Here is a 22,782-nt window from a genome sequence, read left to right on the forward strand (position 1 = left end):
GCTCCCTGTAGTTACATATACCACAACAGCTACAACATCAACATGGATTACCTTAATTATGCACACCTGCAACTTCAGAATGATCACAACTCTAAACCATAAATAAAACTCCATTCTATACTTATCTCAGTCCTGATTCTATTCTAAATCAAATGAACCAAATACCTTAATCAATTGGATTCAAAGTACCGAAATTAAAACAGTTGTAGACTTACCAAGCTTTATCATCTTCTGAATTGCCAAATTACCTGACCGATTCTACTCAAACCCTAATTTCAATTTGGGGAAGAACACATGAACCCTAACTGTCTCCAATCTCTAATTCAAACTCAAAACATCAATCAGCTCTTCAATTAAGCAAACCCATCTCGTAATTCCTTTTATATCTTCTTAATTCTTACTCAAATCGAACTCCAACACCACATGCAGAAACCGAAAGTCTTTATCATCATCATCAACTCTCAGAGGAACCCTAAATCGACTCTTAATCCCTAATTCGAGTTCATAACATCCATTCAACTCCTCAATTCAACCAAACCCATCTTTAATTACTTCCTTAGACCTTCAATTTCATCTTCTTATCCCCTTCCGCAAGTCTCATGAAACCATAATTCTTTGATTCATCTCTAAAACTACTATAGAACTTCAACTAGATATCAACCCAAGATTTATTCATCTGTTAACATCTCGTTTAACTTATCGATTTCTCAATAATCTCAACATCAATCTCAAATCCTAATTATAATTCTCTGTTTCACTTTTTCTGTTGGGTTTGATTTCAGCACATCAACCAAAACTACCACCATCAATCTTTGCATGATATTTCTACTCTTTATTCGATCTCAAAATCCTCTTTTAATTCTCAGAATATCGGCAAACGAAAAACATGGGAGAAGCAGAAGAAGAAAGAGGAAAGAAGAAGAAACGAGAAATGAGAAGAAGAAGAAAAAATGAGTTTACCTTCTCTGATTGTCAAGGGATAAGGCCAAAAGCAGATGATAAAGGAACCCGAGAAACATAAAGGGGAAGGCAGGCGATTAAGATATAAAATGACAATTCTACCCTTCATACTCATCCAATGATATATTCTTCGTCCGGTATTTGAATGACGCGTTCGAGTAGTCCATTCTGCGTAACTTTTCGAGATCTAACCGATGGGACTAATTTTGTAACTAGATCGTTGTTAGATTAATTCCTATTAATTAACGTTCGTGTTAAACTAATCGAGTTATTATCGACTAATTCGTCTCTTGACGAGTCTAATATCGTTGACGATCTTGAGGATCCTTACATGTGACATGTACGATTTCATCCTGGAGCATAATATTTGTATATATGGAATACCCGTCATGATTGTTTCAGACAATGGGAAACAGTTTGAAGGAGAAAATGTAAGAATGCTATTTAACGCATTCAAAATTCAATCTGGGAAATCAACTCTGCTATACCCACAAAGTAACGGGAAAGCGGAGGCTACAAATAAGACACTATCAACAACGTTAGAAAAAAGTTGGATGGTTATCATAAGGGATGCTGTGAGCATATCCCAAATGTGTTATGGTCATGTAGAACCACCAGGCGAGATGCAACGGGAATGTCACTCTTTTGTTTGACATATGGAGATGAGGCGGTGCTGCCCGCCGAAGTCATCCTTTCAACCACGATAATAGAAGCATGGGAGAAAGGGATAAACTCGGAATTGATTCTAGCAAAGTTGGACGACCTCGAGGAAAACAGGGAAGTTGCGTTACAACATATGGTAAATTATCATCATAGGTTGTCAAGGGAGTATAAAAAAAGAGTAAAGGCCCGAAGCTTCAAACCTGGTGATCTTGTACTACGATAAAAACCCCTATACCAAAGGGGATCAGGAGGAAAGCTAGAGCCTACGTGGGAAGGCCCTTACATTTTGAAAAGGGTAATATATGGTGAGATCGAGAGGCAAGATTGAAAACTGGATCATCCATGGAATCCAGTGTATATCAAGAAGTACTACCCATGAATGTAATTGATAATGCAAAAAAAGGCAATAAATGTGTAGAATGGAGTTTATTAATGAAATATATCTTCCATAATCAACTTATACAGGAGAAAAGTCTTTGAAATAAGCAAACAAAACTCACGAGATAACTAAAGAGAAATAAGACCTTACATTAGGAGGCGAATAAGATTCATAAAGTAAACAGTTTCTAGGGAAACTTAAAACCTTCGCCTAGGAAGGTTGAGAATCCACGGCATGCACCCTAGTTCGCATGAAAAATGCAAGAGGCAAGACCTAAAGCATGTCGTGAACAACTCTCAGAGAGATAAGCTAGGAGAAATGATAATACCTATCCTCTGAGGGACCCTTTTTATGATGGCCTTCAGTAAGGGGTGCAAAAATATGACCAAGGCGCCGACGTATTCGGTGCCTGTGACGTCTGGAGCGTTACCTTCCATGTCCGTATGGCAAGTCTTGGATACGATGCACTCGATCACAAAGAAACCTCACTTAGGGTGTGGCTTCGTAACCCCAATTCATATCGGTGAAGGTGATAAGAAGTCACAGAAACAACTGAATGTTGTAATAACTGGATGGGAGGAGACCAACATGCATGTTAGGGTTAACCTCATTGAAGGGACAATTAGGGGGAATATAAAGGGATGACACCCTCCAGATTAGGGAGTTGTGCGACCAAAAAGGAAGGCAATGTCATGGGGAAAATGTTCAAGGGAATAGCTAGGCCCGTCGCATTATCGCGGAGAAAAATAAAATAAATGTTAAGACGAGGTAGATGGATTATTATTCGCAAGGGTAATAAGCGCCTGATATTTCGTCGAGTTAAGATCCTTTCAGGAAGGATGAGGCACAATAAGACCTTAACTAGGAGGCGCAATAAGACCTCGTAGAGTCACAAGGAAGATACAAATTCGCTCGGACCCGAGGAAGTTGAAACAATAAATAGAAAGGACTGAGCATGACATTTGTCTTGCGTAACATTATCTTGATTATATAGTGCTCAATAAGAACAAGAGGCAAGTATATACTTTTATAGTTTATGTTCTTATTAAGCATTATCCTCACAAGACTCAATTTTACAAAGTATATACTTGGTACGAAGGCAAAGGCACGAGATAGAGGAAAACACAAAAGTACAAGGAAGGGGAAAATATATTAAAAATATTGTCTTCCCCCCAAGATTGGGAGCGTTCAGCTAAAGTGAAGGCTAAGGTTATAACATTATCAATGTTCAAAAGGGTAATGCATCCTCGCGGGAATCATCTTTATGATACTCGTCGGTTTCGGTATCCTCGCGGGAGTCATCTTCACAATCCTCGTCGGTTTCGGTATCCTCGCCAGTAGTAGACAATTCGTTAATGGTAGGAATTGATTCTTTGGCAGCAGGTTCAGGCTCATCATCAGAAAATACTTCAAGATCCAGAGACGCGTGAGGAATGCCTTGAGAATCGCAGAACTCAGGAAAGAGCCTGACCTTCTCATCTTGAGCATTTCTACGAAGACGCTTTGCAATCAGGGTTGCATCCTTCGCCATCTGATCGAGATCCTCATGCAAATACTGAATGTCCTCTTGGAGAGTGGAGACCTTGTTGGAAAGACTTTCCTTTTCACGAGATAAAAGAGAGACCCGATCCTTAAGCTCTTGCTCAGTTCCTGAGAAATAAAGGAGTTAAACAGATAAGTTATCACCAAGAGAAAGACAACACCAAAATGAAAAAGAAAGGGAAACTCACGGAGAAGATCGGACGAGATTTTCCTCTCTTCTGCAAGCTTCTCCTCTAGGTGGAGAATACGATCACTATACCTTTTCATCAATTCACGAGACTCCCGAAGCTCCACGAAATGAGCCATGCTGCGATGTTGCTCCTAAAGATGAAATATCTGCTTTAAAATTCAGCGAAGTATTAAAAGAGGAGAACAAATGTTAAACGCATGTTAAAGACTCACCAAACCCATTATGGCAGAGTGTTTCTCCAGAGAGAGATTCAAAGAATCATTCCAAATAAAGGATTGATATTTAGACATAAAATCGTTAGAGCTGAGGGAAACCAAAGATTCGGTAGCCTCAGACCTTAAGGAAGGATCTACGCGAGTTGAAACAAAAATCTCCCTTAAAAATTTTAGGTTAGAAAGAAGATTAGGCTCCTCCACTTCGGCAGTTTTTTGATCACCTCTAGACGAAGTGGGCTCGGTAGAAGGGGCAATACGCGAGGGGATAGTCTCGGAAGATGATCAAGGATGCTGAGGATGAGAGGGATCTGGGCGAGGTAGGAATGAGGACTGGATTTGGGTCAGGCCGTCCACATCCAAGGCATGACGGCGACGCTGTGAGGTGCAAAAGGTGGGAGGATCGTCCTGAAATCCATGAGGTTAAGGGATGTTGCGAGAAGAAGAAATCAAATTAAGGAAGAAAGGGATACCTGAGCAGTAGTAGGAGGAACCCCACAACATTGGCGTTTCCTCAAATTCTTAGCAGGAACATCCGTTGCTTGAGACTCATTCTCCTGAAAAAGGGAGGTTAGGAATCAACGAAAACAACGACCGAAATGGAGGCCACGAGATACGAACCTGTGCTTGAACTGATTTTTTAGAGCGGTCCTTCAGCATACCAGGCGGGGGAAGATGATACTGAGGCTGGAATAAGGACGTTATGGGACAATAAAACAAAAGAAAAGCAAACCAAAGGAAGATAATACTAACCTCATTGGGCATCTTTTGCCAGCGAAATCGACCCGAATCATACACCGCGAGATGGGCATGTTGAGGGAGAGGACCAGTGCGAGCAGTCCCATTCTCGTCGAGACCCCACACCAGGGAACCTTCGGAAATCAAAGGAAACATCATCCAATCCTCGTCACTAGAAAGACGAAGATACTTGTTTCGTTTCGCACCAATAAGATCAACATCCAAAAGAAGGGCCTTGGACGGATCAACCAAAGTTTTGCGAGAAATCTTGACGCCCCACTCCTGATAAGCTCTCATGGTCATATCCTGGCCGATGTAGTTCGTAGAGAAAGATTCAATGTTGTAATCCGCAAGAACGAAACTTTGCACCAAGAGTGGAATCTGGGAAGTATCGCCATTAGACCTTCTGACGAATTCTTTAGCAAGACGGATGGAATTTCCACTCAATTCATAAACGCCTCGCTGAAGCTTGACTAGGATTTCATAAAAAATAGGGTTCTTCGGATCATTCAAAGGAAAGGAAAGACCCACTCTTGTAATCAACATCTTTGTAGAAGACCAAGTTTCCGTTTGAATCCATCGGTAATTTAATTCCATGAATTTGGTTGCGGTAATAGGAGGAGAAACGGAGGAATCAATTGCCGGAGATAGAGAGATACCCAACTTCTGAAGATCGATTTTAGATTCCTCATAAGTCGTGGAGGTAGTAGGACTGGGGACTTTCTTGGGAGCCATTGTATGAGAACGGAACGAAACCTAAATTTACAGAAGGCAGGGAAAGGAAGAGAAGAAGGTAAAGGTTACAATGGACTGAGAGAAGGGGTATATATAGAGATGACTGGTCAAACCAAGCTACCCATGATCGAAGAATACGAACCGGTGATTAGCGGTTATACGAGAAAAGGGACCACGTGGAGATCATTGATGGGTAGGAGTGGCGGTTATTTAACTTCAGACGGTTCTTATTCTCCTTTCCCTACGATCGAGAAGAATAAGAAAAGGCAAAATTTAGATACCAAAATATGGAACACCACGTGGACATAGGGAAGGTGCGAGAATCCGGACTAAAGATCCTGTACCGTGTCACGAAAATCTTCGTCAGTGACTTGTCAAATCAAGTCATAGTCACCATTATTGACAAGTTGACGAGGTAAAATCTATGTGCGAGATAGTGTATCATCACGAAGTAAGCTCCGAGAGGAACATGGGTTATGAGGAACCCCTGGAGTATCCTACAAGATATCCGCTGCGAAGTAGAAAAGGACGAAGTAAGATTACTTGGCTGAGAAGACAAGCCGCGAAGTAGATAAATTATGGAGCAAGAAATGAGACAGGTGTCCCGACAAGCCCATGTGAAGTAAGCGAAAGAAGGGGGAAAATTTATGAAAAACGGCCTGGGAGAAATGTAAAGCGTTACTGCGAGAACGCGCCGAGATAAAATGAGCTGTGTTCCATTAGGGTTAGATGGCTTATAAATAGAGGTCCTTGGACAATGTAAGGGGGTCGAATTTTAGAAGAGTGGGAGAGCTTAACCTAGGGGTGACATTAGGGTTTCCTTGTATTCAAAAACTTGTATCTTTGTTACTTTGAATGATTCATCAATAAGAATTCCCGTTGTCTACTTTACATAGACAATTAAGAGAAACATGGAGTGCTATGTTTTATTTGATTTTCAAGTAACTATGTAAGTGCATACCTTACTTATTTTTTGGTTTCAAATGTTCACCTTTACATGATTGTGACAGGTGAAAATTCATATGTCTTAGATCTTGGTTACTATCACTTTGGGTGTGCTACTGGATTTCCAGTAGTTACACAAACCTAGATAGATACCTATTTAGTCATAATTCACAAAATCTAGTAGACAAAATTAAACATAATTAAAATTTTAATTCCTACAATATGTCCTTAATAATATATTACAATATTAAAGTGGTTCTTTCGACTAGTACTAGTAGGTCTGGTCGGAGGTGGATATAATTTGTCGAGTAGACAGTTGAGTCGGAGTCCAGTTAACGGCAACGGCAAATAATTATGGTTTTATCACATCTAGTCCAGTTAATACCCATCCCCCGTATTTGACTAGGTCTAGGTTCTCAATCCTCGTAAAAGAAAAGAATGGTTTTTATCACCGAGGGAAGAGATCTTCAGTTGAGATTGAACAATCTTATTTGTTCTTTGTTCCTTTCGTTATTCTGCCTACCGGAAAAAAAAGCTTCCTATTTATGAACTTGACCTTTTTCCCGAGCTCTCCAAGGTAAATCCATATATATCAAGTCTTCTTTTAACCAATTTTTAGTTCCAAGCATGTTTTGGCTTCAGCACGTACTGGGAGCTGTCTGTCAAACAGGCACTTAAAAAAGGTAAAGTTCGAACGTTTTATAATTTCTTATTAAAAATTTCCAAAATGATCTTTTGGCCTTTATGTAATGTTTTTATACCTTTTTTACCCCTCACGCAGACTTTTGACAACTATGTTTTTGTCAATGAGTCCTTTTGGATTCCAGTTGACTGACAAGGGCAGGAAAAACCCATTTTTGACCAGTCAATTGTGTCAAGTTGACCAGTCAATTGTGTCAAGTTGACCAGTCAAGGATTGGGGTGCATTCCTATTGCCCACTTGAATGTAGTGAAGTTGACCAGTTAAATTTTGGGAAGCACTATTAGTGCACTCCACAAGTTGTTCTCACTGCATTTGTTATGCATTCATATACGTCATTATTTGGGGATATAAATAAAAAAAGGTTGTCATATTTTACCTTTTTGATAATGTGATGAAAAGAATTTTGGATGGAGCTAGATAATGCTCGTAGACTTTGGGAACTTCATTGGTGCATGGGAGTGACTTCAACTCAATCAAAAAATGTGATGAAAAGAAGAATTGCACAAAGATTACAAGAAGTATGACTCAATTCAATAAGTTTATTGAGAAACATGAGCTCAGGGTTGCACAAGGGACGGGACGGGACGGTTCGGGTCTTTTCCTAGCTCAGTACCTGTATCTCCCTATGATCGGTACATGTACCTGTGAATTATAAGACGAGATGAGACCTGTACCTGTTTAACTTGGTGCGGGACATGATGGGACCGGTTCTTTACCTGTAGCATACCTGCATACTGCATATGTAAAAAAAACAAAAAAAAGCAAAGCAGAAAGAATCTTGAAAATTCTAAGTTTAAAACTTTAACTATTAAGACTTAAAAGCCTTAAGATCTGAATTCATACATAATTTAAAAAAAATCCAATACATGATAGACCAGTAGCAATTGAACATGAAGTACTATGAAAATATCATTCAGGATTTTCCACAAGCACCTTGTGTGCATTTTGAAGATGAACTAGAGATGACTTTGTTATTGATACTTAACCCATTATCTCCTTCCACGCAAGGCATTAATTTAAAACATACCCATAAATCCATATCATTCATTTTCAATCATACAACAACATCATCCTATCTTCTTCCATAGTTTCTTGGTTTCACGTATTACCAATAAAAAAAACTCGATTGCTTTGTTTCCAAATTCAAAATCGATACGAACCTATTGTTTCTAAGCTTATGCAATCACTGAAATACAGAATTCTAAATCTTCTCTGTCATTCCCGGCTTGGAGGCTCAAGAACGCAACTATGTAAAACCGTGACCCATTTCTTCCTTGCTGTAGTCTTCTAAAAAATCAACTTCTAATTCTTTCTTGTCATCGGAAAACTAATAAAGATCGGCATCTTCTCTTCTCTGAGAGGAAAATGATAATCTGATAAAGGAAAGAAGAAGAAGGAAATGAGCCGAGAATACGATAGAGCAACTGAGAAAGGGTATAACCCCACTATCAACGGCCAGAATTTATTAATATCAACGGATAGATACTCTCGGTACTCGGGGACGGGAATAGCCTAGAACCGTTACTTGTACTTACTCTAGACACGGTACCAGTTTTTGGTACTTGTACGTGTCCCATTTGATCGCGGTTCCGGGACGGTACCGGTACGGTTTCTGCGGTTCCGTTATGGTTCCACGGGACGGGACGGTTCCTGTGCATCCCCACATGAGCTGATTGATCTCCCACTTAAAGGTGCAAGGTACACTTGGTCCAATGGACAAGTAAATCCAGTGATGTGTAGACTTGACAGATTTCTCACATCTCCTTCTTTTGAAATTCATTATCATTCATCAACCTACGTGCCAAAGCCAGGAAAACCTCAGATCACATTCATATCCTTCTTGACATATCTGAGACTAGTTTGGGCCCAAGTCCTTTTAGGTTTGAAGTAATGTGGTTTTTGGAAAAAGGCTTCTTACAATTACTAGAAAACTGGTGGCTTTTTTTTTTGCAGGTTCACCAAGTAGTGTTCTTTGGTTGAAGCTACACGCTTTGAAGGAAAAGCTAATCAAAGATATGAAACAAGGATATTTTCAAAAACACCGACACCGGTTTAAAATAAACATTGTCAGAAATCCAATCTCTTGACAGCATGGAAGAAGACAACATCTTATCTGAAGAGGAACTCAAGAACATGCTTTCTGTTAAGTCTGAGTTTGAAAAAACTACCCATACGGAGGAAATTTATTGAAAGCTCAAGTCTAAAACACAATGGATGCAAGAAGGTGACAGAAACACTTCTTTTTTCATGGGTAAAGCATCAGCAAGAAGAAGGCACAACAAAATCAAGCAATTATATATAAATGGTGATCTAGTGGATAATAGAACCATTCTTCAAGAACATATTGTGGACTATTGCAAATCTTTGTGCACTTAAGAAGAGGTATTACGACCTGAACTTGAAAATATTTTCTTTGAAAAGATAAATTCTCAAGAGAGTGAAATCCTAAAAGATAATGTCTCTGAGGAAGAAGTACTTCATGTTATTCAGGATTTGGTAGTGATAAAACACATGGGTCAGATGGCTTCCCAATTATCTTTTTCAGCAAATGTTGGAGTTTTTTAAAATCTGATATTATGAATATTGTGCATGAGTTTTGTTCTACATGTCAAATCTATAGCAACCATAACTTTACCTTTATCACTTTGGTTCCAAAAAAAAAAAAGATTACATTAAGACAATTAAAGATTGTAGACATGTATATCTCTTAACAAGTGTTTATATAATCATTGCCAAAGTGTTTAACATTGAAGGTAGATTAATTATAGATGGCACCTTGATTGCTAGCTGAGATATGGAAAACGCTGGCATTATCTGTAAGATTGACCTGGAAAAGGCTTTTGACAAAATTAATTGGAGTGCAAGTGACTAAGGTTTTTTTACTCCACTTCAACTTTCTCAGTTCTCATCAATGGTTCTTCTTTTGTTTTTTTCACAAGTTCTAGGGGTGTTAGACAGGGTGGTCCAGTTTATCCACTTTTTTTTTATATAGCCATGGAAGGGTTCTGAAGATATATATACAAAACTTATCAACTTAATCTTTTTAGTGGTTTTTCTGTATCTTCTTCTAGCATTATTGTCAATCATCTTCATTATGCTGATGATACAATTTTGTTCACTGATCACAATAAAGAGTAACTTCTTAATCTTTTTCCTACTCTCAAGTGCTTTGAGTATATTGCTGGCCTTAAGGTTAACACCTCTAATAAAAGACTATTATCCATTGGTGATGTGCCAGAGTTAGCTGTATAGGATACTGAGTTTGGTTATACCACTGACAACCTTCATTTCATATATATAGGCATGCTTCTTGGAGCTAAGGAAAATTCTAAGCGCATCTAGAATCCTATTATTGAGATGTTTGAGGAAAGACTTTTTTTGTGGAGACAAATATCACTCTCAAAAATAGTTAAGCTAGCTCTTCTGAAATGTATACTCAGTTCAGTTCCAATTTATTATTTTTGTCTCTTTAAAGCTCCTGCTTCAGTTATCAAAATTCTTGAGAAGAAAAAGAGAAACTTCCTTTGGGAACATGGAGCTAGGTCAAAGGTTTCTCATATTATAAATTGGAGTATAGTTTGTGCTGAAAAAAAAGGGGTGGTTTAGGTGTTTGCGACTTGAAGAGTATGAATCTGTCCATGCTTGCAAGATGGTGTTGGAGGTTTGGCCATGAAAAGAATAAATTATGATGAAGATGGCGATTCAACTCCTCATTGCGAAAACAGTCAATGGACAGACGATCCACTTGCGAAAAAAGATTTTCGACCTTCTCATTTAAAATTGTGTTCTGAGACACATAACTGTCATTTTGGGTCACGAGGTTCATCTTCTCGGGATGAAGATCTTCTAATGAGGCAGATGCTTCGGAGGCACTCATTTGGCGCTGCATGCACCGAGCTTGACGAAATACGAAATAAGAAAATAACAGAAGTAAAGATAAAAGCGAAAACGAATCTGCGAAGTTAGGGAACTTACTTAGAAGCTTCTCTATCTTCTGGCTTTGCTTGATGGAGTGCTCATTCTCCTCTTTGAGCTCCTTTGCCAAGGTTTTGATTTGAGATTCATCCTTCTTGGCTTTCTCGCAGACCAGTCTAATCTCCACGAGGCTTGCCATATGTCGATTGACCTCCTGAAAATCAAAGAACCAAAAGTTAGAAATAAGCCTCAGAGTGAGAGGGAGGTGGAACTGAGGAGATACAAGAGATTTACCTAGCACATTAAGGCAGAATGTTGCTGGAGAGACAAGTTCATAGAAGCATTCAACATCATAGAAGGATCTTGGGCAAGAAAATCGCTGGAGTTAAAGGTCACTAAGGATTCTAAGGCACAGGAGTTCAGAGCTGGATCTTCGCGAGCTTGTCATAGACCTCCTGTAGAAACTTCATGTCAGGATCGTAAATAATGTCATACATAGCTGACAAAGCCATTTGTTTCTTCTTCTCGCCAGCTGAAGGATACTCGTTGGGCTTCTCGGGGCGCTCAACTTCAGGGCGAACAGGAGAGTTAACTACTTTGACAGAGGAAATGGTACGAAAACGAGGGTGTTAGATCTTAGAAGGACCAGAGGGATTGGTAAGAGTGGAAATTTTTGGGATTGCATCCAAGGAAGCCAGATCCAAGACTTTTTGTTGCTTTTTGGGCTCGCCATAAGAAGGGATACCTGTTTGCGAAATAATAATATTAGCACGAAAGATAACTAAAAGGTCGGAACAAGCAAGGAAACAATGATGACGAAGTAAAAATACCTGAGAAGAAGGAGGAGGCAGAGTAGGGTGGTCATGCCTTTTTCGCACCTTTGATGACCCCGAAGTAGACTGCTTAATGAGAAGAGTATTGTCCTACGAGGAGTAAAGAGTAAAAATATAAGGTTATCACAAAGGAATGATAATGGGCGAAGTGAATACCTAGTTGAGAAGGTTATCACAAAGGAAGTCATACCTTGGCTGGCACAAACCAACGAAGTTTCCAGGGATCACAATCAGCGAGATAACAATGTTTAGGAAGAGGGCCTTGACGAGGAACACCTTTCTCGTCAAAACCCCAAACGAAAGGACCATCCACCACCAGAGGAAACGTCGCCCAATCATCATCGCAAGAAAGGCGGAGCTAGGAATCCACGTCTAACACGAGAGCTTTAATCGGAGCCGCGACAGTCTTTCTAACGAGATCGATGCCCCACTCCTGATGCTCTCTCGTACTTATGAACGCCGAATAGTTGGACACGAAGGAATTCACGTTAAAGTCACGAGGATCAAATTCTTCGGCTGCTAATGTAACTTGCGAGATACCATTAGAAGAACGAATTTTAAACTCGTTGGAGATACGAATTGCGTTACCAGAAAGCTGAAAGGCCCCGCATTGCAGCTTTCCCAAAATCTCAAGAAATATAGGGTTTGAAGGATCGTAAAGTGGGAAAGATAATCCATCCCTCAACTGACCGACAGTAATGATCATCTTGTCGGCCGACCAGGTACCAGACTGAATCCACCTGTAGTTAAGTTCCATGTCCTAAGTAGCAGTAACAGGTGCAATCACAGAAGAATCGACAGCAAGAGTTAAGGTTAAGCCTATCTTCTGAAAATATGCTTGGAAATCCTCAAGGGACTTGAGTGAGGAGGTAATTGTGGAAACCTTCTGGGAAGCCAGAATGACAAAAGAAGAATAGAGGGTCGAGAGGGGGATAACAATGGCAGAAGAAGGAGAAAACGCAAAGACCAGATAAACACAGAAAGGAGGAAGGGGAGAAGAAACCCCAAACCAAAGTCAGAGTCGGATATAAATAGCATGGGAAAAATGACCGTCTTAGTAGGTTGACGGCACGTTCGAGGTATACTAACCAGCAATACGCGGTTACCCAAAGAACGTGGTCACGTGGAGGCAGGAAATTGGAGAACGTGGCGGCTAGGGAATCTGAAGCGGTTCTTATTCCATTCTCGTATGATTCGAATAAAATAAGAGAAGGAAAAATGTAGGTACACGAATTAGGCTCGCAACATGTAGGACATAAAGAGAAGAAGTAGGGATAGAAAATCTCATTAAAAGATCCCAGTCAGAAACTTGTCAAATCAAATGTCAGAATTATCTCATCGTCGATCGCCCCGAAAAAAAAAAGGGTGCAAGATTGGTGTACGGCTACGGGCCTATGGCTTACGGGTACCATGCCCGAGTAATTCCATGATTTTACCATGTTTTAGATGGCAACCACATTCTAAACCTTGATCCATTTTTCAACAAGCCCGGCAAGAAATTTCAATGTGCTTAACTTAAAATGGGTCATCTTATGGTAAAAATATTGTTTTGCACCCAAAAACTACCCACGAGTAATAATCTGCTACAATCTACGGTGAACAAAGTGAATTATTTTTCTTTGCAACTTAGTAATGGACAAACACTATAATAATCACTTGTGAGAAAAATATTGTTTCGCACCCAAAATCAATGCACGACTCGAAACTTACATTTTATTTGTATCTCCACTGGTGATCCAAATATTTCGGTATGACATAAAATGTAACTCATGATCCAAAAACCAAAATTGTTATCCGTCTACAACCCTACCAATTAAAGCTTTTGTCATGGGTAAAATATAACATGCAACCGAAAATAAGCCTGTGTAGATGTAGACTATGTTATAGGCTAACACCATGACCAAAGGTGTGACCCAAAGTTCCCCAACATTATCTCGTGAGACGTGACCCAAAATCTGCTACCATGATCGAAGTCTGTAAAATTTCCCAGAATTTAAAACGTTATTCCAACATTTCCAATAATTTGGAAAATTAGTGACAACAAACTATTCATGATTTATTAACAAACTTGGCCCATTAGCTCAGTTGGTTAGAGCGTCGTGCTAATAACGCGAAGGTCGCAGGTTCGAGACCTGCATGGGCCACAATTGTTTTTTTTTCATTTCATTTTTTTTTTGGTCTCCACTCCAGTATCTCTCTCTACCAAACCTCACTATTTTTCCACCTCAATAATTCCGCCTCATTTTTCACAACACACAAAAAAATCCAAAAATCAAATCTCTCTCTCACTCAAAAGAGAGAACACAGAACCAAACCCTAACAATGGTAGATTCAACAACAACCCCTCAAACAACAATAACCATCCCTTCATCCTCACCACCATCACCAGTAGTAGCTGTCGACTCCAAAACCCCTAAATGTTCAATAACCACTTCATCCTTTTCATTCCCAAGACCAGCTATAAGAGTAACCTCAGAATTCGATAGTGATAGTTTATCATTCTTTAATAAAGTTTCTTGTAAGGTTTTTGATAACCTTGCTAAATTCAAACTTTCTTTTTCGAACAGTAAGAATGGTGAAATCTCTGATCCTCAAATCGGGTTTGTTTCTAAGTATTTGTCTCTGCAATATGATGTTGAAGAGAAGAATGCTTTTGTCAAGAGTAATTTTAATGTTGGGGAGAAGTTGAGTTTTAGAGCTACTCAGGATGTTAAGGTTTGTGTGCTTTCCTTTTTCCTGTATCTAAATTTGATGAAATTGGTATGAGTTTTTGCTGAAATTTTAGGTGATTTTATTGTTTTGTGGTGAGAAATTGGGAATCTGAATGTGGGTTGTTACTAATTTGTGAATATATTGAGTTTTTGCTTTTTTGGGGAAATGCCCAATTCTGGAAGTATCAGGAATGAGTAGTTCAGGTGATGCCGGAAAATGCCCAATTTCGTAAGTACAATAAATGAGTAGTTTATGTATCTCTGCTGAAAATGAATTGGTTCTAAGGGTACATAGTTTGTTGTAAATCTAAATTGCCTGTGTTGTTAATGAATTGTTTCATATTTTCTGTATCTAAGTTGCCGACGTGGAGCGGCGATAGTTAGCATGTAGTAACTTGATTCTTTTCTTAGTGATTACTCCTGAATGGTGACTGGTCTTTTTAAGTAAATTGTGGGACGCTTACTGTTTATAGGAAACTATGTTATTGCATTGAAGGTTCATGATTAAATATACTGTCAACTGTATGGTTGGGTTGCATTCTATTGGGATAATGATTTCAATTCGTCCGCTAAGACAAGTTATATTCCAGAAAAATCAAGTTGGGGAGCCTAAATCGTTTTGTATAAGATTTTCAACGACATCTTTTTGTTTGTCCTGTACGCTTGATGATAACAAATCTGTTATCTCTTGTATTGACTTGGGTAGTACCTATCTGTTCAGGTATCATCATAGGAAGGTGCGTGTTTCTTGTAGTACAAATATACATGTTATAGTCTCTATTATGGCTTTACTCAAGAGTCTAATCTGCTTGTGCTTGAATTGTTCTTAATTTATTGCAACCAATTGTAGCGTCAATTTAGTTTTATAGGAACCATATAAAGCTATCTAGAGACTAGAAAGCTATGCTGATATTGATTGTTATTCATATCTTATTGTCTGAATAGAGATACCACCTAGGACACAAGTATTTTAGACCGTAGTGATACAGGGAGAAATATGAAACTGAACACCCAGAAAGGTGTTAAACAAGATCTCTCCCACCCTATCTATAGGTTGGCCTCTTGAATTATGTATTTTTTGTAGGTATGGATATGCTACGAAAATGCAACAATTTAAGTGCTGTAATTGAGGTAAAGGTGTTTCGTCACTCAGTGCTCGAGAAAGACAATGAAAATGTAGTTTTTAACACGAGCGGGGTCTCAATTAGTAACTTTGGAATAAGCTGTACCTGATCCCGGCTGACACTTCCATAACCATGTCTAGTGCTGCATTGCATGTGAAATATTTGTTTATGTCACTGTTTGGTGTAAGAAGCTGTACTCTGCTTATCTATTTTCTTTAGTTATTTTAGCTTCTCTCAATTTGATTTCGTAGGCGCAACAAGGAGAGGTGGCCATGGTTGCAAGTCTTCCCGATCCTTCCTATAAACTCGAGTTATCATCTGCTGTTCCATCTGTTGGTTTGGTGAGTGAACCTGTTATTACATGCTTCTTGTTGTCTTTGACATATGAGCGCCTCCGTCTTTATTTTCAAGCTGCAAGCTTCTGTGTATTCATTTTTCCTATCTGGACTGCAGCCAAGGGCAACCTTTAGATTTCCTGCTGGTGAAGTTTCCTTGGAGGAAAGAGAAGAAGAGGCCGAGGAACTCAAGAAAGTGCTGTCAGTTAGTGGGATTGTGAAAGGACAGTTTTTGAATGGAATTTGCACTGCACAGTACCAGGATGATGATTTGAATCTTAGGTACTCATACAAGGTAATTTTCTGTTGTTCTCCTGCGAAGCTGTTTTCTGTAGTTATTAGCTAGATATGCAGTTTCATATCTTCTTTATTGCGTCGCTCTGAATTAAATTCTTAGACAATGGATGTGGTTTTTTGAGACATTGTATTTACCTATGCACTTTCTAGCACCCAAAACTTTTTTTAGTCCACCAATCTTTTCCTGTGGGTAACTTTTCTAAAAAAGTTAAATTGTTGAGGGCTATTCTTGGTGAATCCATCAGAACTCGTATTGGGAACCCAGTGAAGGTGTAAATTATGCACAACTCAACCATGAGGGTTTAACCCTTTGGTTCATAGCGTATCCTTGCTAAGCCTTAACTCTTTTATTTATGAGGCAGGATGAGCAAGTTTCATTCATCCCAAGAATATCCCTCCCCTCAAATGCCGTGGCCTTTGCATTCAAGAGGCGGTTTAGTCCTTCAGACAAGTTGAGGTGAGAATTTTCCCTCATAGAAATCTTTCTCGAACACTATTACTTTAATGGTATTTATTTATTCAGTTATTTTGCTAACTTGATTGCATGGACAGCTACCTGTACAACTTCGATTCGAGTGAATGGAGCGCTGTTTACAAGCACACCGTTGGGAAGGACCTCAAACTGAAAGCTGGTTATGATTCAGCTGTGCGACTAGGCTGGGCATCTGTTTGGGTAAATATCCCTTACTCTTATTTCTCAGTTCTCACGTACCTTATTCCAAAGTGCAACTGTTTTAGGTTCTGTTGGTGAACAGTGAACTGGTGTTATTCATGTTAGGTTGCTCAAAACTATTGATTGATCCTCAGAAGCTTGATTGTTTTGGTTGTTTTATTACAGGTTGGAGATGAAGAAGGCACAGCAAAGACTGCCCCAATGAAGATGAAAATGCAGTTCATGGTCCAGGTCCCTCAAGATGATATAAAAACCACTGCATTGATTTTCAGGGTCAAGAAAAGATGGGATATATGAGTAGAGGCATCTGTGTTATATCAGCAACCATTATTTTATTCTTCTCTCTACCGTCTAGATTTAAAGTTTCAATCACGTGATGTATGGATACAGCTTCTTGTTTAATAATTTCTTCTCAAGATTTCGTGTTACTTACTCAAATAGTGTTCCCTTAGATGGGTTGGAGAGTTGGATAAACAAGCTAAAAATTTACTGTTTCTATCTAACACTGTCTTGTTTTACCATGATTACTAAAAGTAAGTATGAACTTGACTAGTAGTAATGAAGTATGAACTTTGGAATCCGGTTAACAATTGAAAACAACTACAGAAACCAACTAATAGAGTAGTGGATATGTTGCGATCCTATCATCAGGTAACTTTACTTGCTTCTCTTCGATTCTGGTTTCTGGCAATCCAAATTCAAAGCTTATTAATTGAGCCCATAGTATTCACATCTTGTTGCGCCATACATGATTTAGAATGATTCGTTTATAAATCGAATTTGCAAGTTTCACTCGACCTAATCTGTATTTCGACGGGTGGACACCCGATCCGCCGTTCACAGGACTGGACATAGATGCGTTTCTAAAAATCCATATTAGTGGGCTATATGCCGGTGAGAAATACAAAGCCCGTTGCACAACTACCCACTCGCTAAGGAATACAAAAAAGACTTCAATTTTTGAAACGAATGGTGCAAAAATTGGTTAGACGGTTATTATAACTATCAGTATAATTTCTTTAAAACTACATTGTCTCAATTAAATATACAAAAACAACGAGTCGGAGTCGATCAAAGTCGTACGATTTCAAACAGGGCATCAACAAATTTGGATTCATATAAATAAAATTTTCGGAAAATCGATCATTTGTCCAACTATTTTTAAAATATGTTTCTAATGGACGAGTAAAAATTATTATGAGTGAAATGGACAACAAAAAAATAGCAAGAAAAGAATTGGATTCATTCTGACTTAAACTTAAAAATAACGAGGATGAAACTGATGCATCCTAATGTAAATTAAAAATAAGAAAAAGTATTTAAAAATGGGTAGGATGAAACTGTTTACATCCTGGCTATTTTTACATTTTTGTCCATTTAAACAGTATCAAAACCTAGATGTCTTTTTCACCCAGCAATTATAGATTTTGGTCTTTTAAACATATTTTGTGTAAAATTTTTTATTTCATTATAAGAAGCAAAATGCTTATTAATGGATTCATTATTAAGTAAAACAGTTACTAAAAAAAAACAATATGAGCATGATCTTTTGTCACGAAAATATATACTTTCACATTTTCATTTTTAACTAAAAATAGATTAAATTGAAAAAAGTGAAAATATCACTTTTCCTAAAATGGAGGGAGTATCAATTATAAAGAAGGTAAGGATTCACACATTTCTCTATCACCATTACAAATAAAGCGAAGCCGAAAAAATTAGGGTCCGAGAAGTTACGGGAGACCATCACGGCTCCTCTCTTCTCGAGAATCCATACGCCACTTATCAGTGTATGGAACAATGCTATCTCTCCAGCACATATTTAGATTCGAGCTTAATGGGAAAATGGAGCACCTAACAACGGCATCTTCACAGAGCAACTGGGAGAAGGATAATGCATTCATCTCAACCTACTTGACTTACTTAGTCCTAATAAGTCATTTAATCTTAATTTTTTTAATATGGTTCCCTTTTTACAAACACAAAGATAGTAAAGCAAAAAATGAAAAATACGGGATAAAAAGGCATCCATTCCCTAATGGATGGGACAGAGGTCTTCTGAACCTTTGGTATAGGTTCAAATCCAATTAGACGCAATTTAATTCGGTGGCTAGATAAACTAGTGACTCTTTAAATTGTGCAAGCAAAGATTGGTTGGATCAGCTCACTTTTCTGTAGGTTATACACTTATGCAGCTTTCTAAATTGTCGCTACATCGAGAAAATTCAGTTAATTCTCCTTTTTTTTTTTACATGTCTAATATAAGTGATAATTAATTTTGAACGCGCAATTGAGGATACTAGAACTAATCGGGGATATGAATTACTATTTCAATCCGTTAGTGTTTGCTAAGGGGTGTTTTTTTGGTATGAAAATACTAAAATACCTTTTAGTGTTTCAACTTCTCTTCTTCTTCTCTTTTCCTTCTCTTCTCTTTTCCTTCTTTATCAGCTTCTTTCTTTGATTTTTAGTTTCTCCATCATCGATTTCAACACGATTTGAACGTTGCTTAAAAAAATTTGATGGTTAATTTATTATATAGAAATATGCCTCCTTGAAAGAAACCTGATCATCGATTTGTTTCAAAATAATTCGTTTAGGTTAGAATCAAAAATTATAACTGAGAATTTTCAATTACAGTTTTGTGTCGGCATTGTTTTCAGTTTGAATACCATGCCGGTGTCTTGTGCCGGCATAGTTCTTAGTTTGAATATACCATGTCGATATCTGGTGCCGACATAGTTATTACTTTGAATACCATGTTGATATCTAGTGCCAGCATAGTTTTTGGTTTGAATACCATGCCGAGGCCAAAATAGCTCAGAAAATATGTCCCAAAACTTGCTTAGGCCGGCATGGTCGATTCTCAAGTGTGCCATGCCTATTTTAGGAAAAAAACATACAAACAATCTTGCATCATGTGCCGGCATAGAAAATTAAATAATGTGCCATGCCTACATTGTTGTCGGCATGCTCGATGATGAACTTTCTAAGCCGGCAGTGTACTTAAAATTTCAAAATTAAGGGATATTGTGTATCGGTTTGGTGAAAATATGAATACTATGCCGATTTTATCCCTGTCGGCATGGTATTCATATTTTTACCATGCTGGGACTGAGTTTTTCGGGCATAATAATGGCGAATTCAAAGAAAAAGAAGTCAAATTTCAATACTATATATAAGTAATTAGAGCACTTGTATGTTCATCTTGTTTACTTTCTTGGGTTGATTCTTCACCAAAACCTTCATGATCTTAAATATCTTGAATTAATGTTTTTACATCAAAAAATTCAATGACAATGACTTAAGCTGATCACTATCAAACTAATCTATTAACTAAGTTAATTATAATCAACCACTAAACATGATTAGTAATGGGTAGATTAGGAATTATATAAATTATCCGGATAGAGGGTGACCTTGATTTACTATTTAAATCCCATTTTTGTCTTTTTCCTATATCCCCCAATTAGTTTTAATATCCCCCAATTTGCGCGATGTTAATTTTATGCTTCGACGGTGAAGGAGCCCGCCCACTGACGAGGTGTTGAACTCGGAAAAATAAATTCCTTACTTCTCTTACACTAACTAGTAGTACAATGACAAGCAGGTTCGTTCTTAAGGGAGAGCTGAGTCACAAGTTGTCGATTCAATTTCTGAATGAATAATGCAAGACAATGAAACAAATGCAAATATGATAATGAGAATGATCAAGGACTCTTTCTCGGTCACAAAACGTGAATCTTATTGATATAGCTATGTTTCTGCAAAGTACTCATTACTAATAACCCTAGAATAATTAGTACGCTCAACTATTCTGTTATCATCTCCTAATTCCACCGGACACGGAAGCGCTCGACTACCGGTTTTTACTTTCCAAGTTTCCTACAATTACGCTCTCTAGATGTGACTTAAACAAGTGCAATAAGTTTCGTGAGATAAGCTATTCCCAGTGACAAACACATAAACTCGATTCATCTGCTAGTGTCATTCAATACATACGAATATTTAACAACGTCCCATCATCAATATTCATATAACGCTACTTGTACTAAAAATCTCTAGACAATTACGGGTCGAAGAGGTCTTAATTAGCAGTAGAAATATCCATCAACCATTCAATTTGCAACTTAAACGATTCAAGAATAATTCATAAACATTATTGGCACGGCAGAGAATAAGCAATAACGAGATAAATTGCAAGAAGAAAGGCAGTTTAAATATCAATTGGAAATCATGTTTGGGCGTCCAAATCGTCCCTAATCAAGGGGCTTAGCTACTGGAGATCATGGAAGAATATCAGCAAAATAAAAGAAACTACACAAGCAAACCAAAGTAACTGGTGGAGTTATGAGAACAGGTGGTAATACAACAGTGAACCAAGGAAGCTCGCTGCTGGTGGTATTGGAACTGTAGCCTGGATATGGAATGGTGGCGGCGAAGTGTAAAGCTTGCTTCTGATGTAGTTGCCTGCGAGTCTGCTGCGCTGGTGGAGTGCAGGTGATGGATGCAAATATTGATGTAGAATGAACTGAACTCCAGCTGACACTGTTGGCGGGTGTATGCAGGTGATAGCATGTTGGTGAAGATGCAAGTATGTATGAGATGCATATGAATGTAGGTGAACTGGTGGTTATGCAGGATGGATGGTATATGCAGGTGGTGATGGTGGTGGTTCAGCGAGCAAAGCTCGCTGAAAACCTAGGGTTGCGGCAGTTGGTAACGGGGGTATGAGATGATAATTTTCTGAAACTTTCTTCTCCTTCCTTTATAGCTAAGTCTTTCCCACACCGACTTCTGATCCCACCAGATTTCTTCTCGGAATACTCTTTAATCTCACCCATTGATCACTGAAAATCAACGGCAGTGACGGGTTCAATATCCTAGCTGGTTCAGTGCTGTTTTGGAGTCTAAATACAACTCAAGTTCCACCAATCTCGTGACACAAGTTCCCTGTATTTCTCAACTTCGAAACCATGTTGTTAACCCTTTGAATCAGCACTCACCAGACCCATCTTTCGTGTAGCTCTGAACTATGGCAGAAGCTCACTAGTTTCCGCTGAATTTCAGGACAAGAAAACTCGTATAATGTTCCTTCCTTCTTGACTCTGCGAACTGACTTACCCTGGAAAATAACATCAAGCCCATTCTTTCACTCTTCTCACAGAACTCAAAGACTGCCTCCAATCCTTCTCTGTTTATCTTTATCATGTTCCTCTTCCCATTTCAACGGCAGTAAGAAGTCCCGTTCTTTCCTGTTTTCGAATCATGTCTAACCCTTTCCAAACACTCACCAGACCCATGGTAGAATTGGATAAGCCTAGCTTGAAATGTGAAGAACTACTCGTTCAGGAAATTATACACTTGTCTGCATTCTGCCAATGATGCAGATACAACATTGAGGTTGATCTCCAAGACCTTCTATACCTCCTTCCCTATTCAGAATTCACATTCAAACATAAACCACAATCATAAAATCATTCAAACATATTAATACTGCAGCAATCCCCTTCATATATTCCCATAAAAATGGTCAGTAACAGCTTCAGTTCTTCACAGTTATACTGCCTGAAATCTTTACCAAAATGTCATCCAATTGAAACCCACTTCAGCCTGCACCTTGAGCTATAATCATTTCACAGTATGAGTCACTGACTTACCAAAACACCCAACAGAATACGTGATTTTAACAGCTCAATCTCTTCCTTTCTCTGGTCCTAAACGCCAGAATTACACTCCATTGTTTCTTCTTCTTCTCAGCTTCAGATAGGGCTCTTGACCTATAGTGAACGGCCATAAGAACATAGGATAACAGTCGGCAAGAGTT

The 22,782-nt window shown here is 38.5% G+C and overlaps 1 protein-coding gene and 1 non-coding gene across 2 annotated transcripts; both read left to right on the top strand.

Annotated features, from left to right (window-relative positions):
- Window positions 1-13,885: 13,885 nt before the first annotated feature.
- On the top strand, window positions 13,886-13,959 carry TRNAI-AAU. The gene has a single exon. It is a non-coding gene; the product is annotated as a tRNA-Ile (tRNA).
- An 81-nt stretch (window positions 13,960-14,040) lies between these two features.
- On the top strand, window positions 14,041-17,476 carry LOC113330055 (outer envelope pore protein 37, chloroplastic-like). The gene is made up of 6 exons (XM_026576920.1): window positions 14,041-14,530; window positions 15,902-15,991; window positions 16,104-16,280; window positions 16,645-16,739; window positions 16,835-16,955; window positions 17,121-17,476. The coding sequence occupies exons 1-6, from the start codon at window positions 14,138-14,140 to the stop codon at window positions 17,250-17,252; spliced, it is 1,008 nt and encodes a 335-aa protein (XP_026432705.1). The 5' UTR covers window positions 14,041-14,137; the 3' UTR covers window positions 17,253-17,476.
- Window positions 17,477-22,782: the final 5,306 nt, after the last annotated feature.

The sequence above is a fragment of the Papaver somniferum genome, unplaced genomic scaffold (assembly GCF_003573695.1).
Source record: "Papaver somniferum cultivar HN1 unplaced genomic scaffold, ASM357369v1 unplaced-scaffold_117, whole genome shotgun sequence".
Lineage (NCBI taxonomy): Eukaryota > Viridiplantae > Streptophyta > Magnoliopsida > Ranunculales > Papaveraceae > Papaver > Papaver somniferum.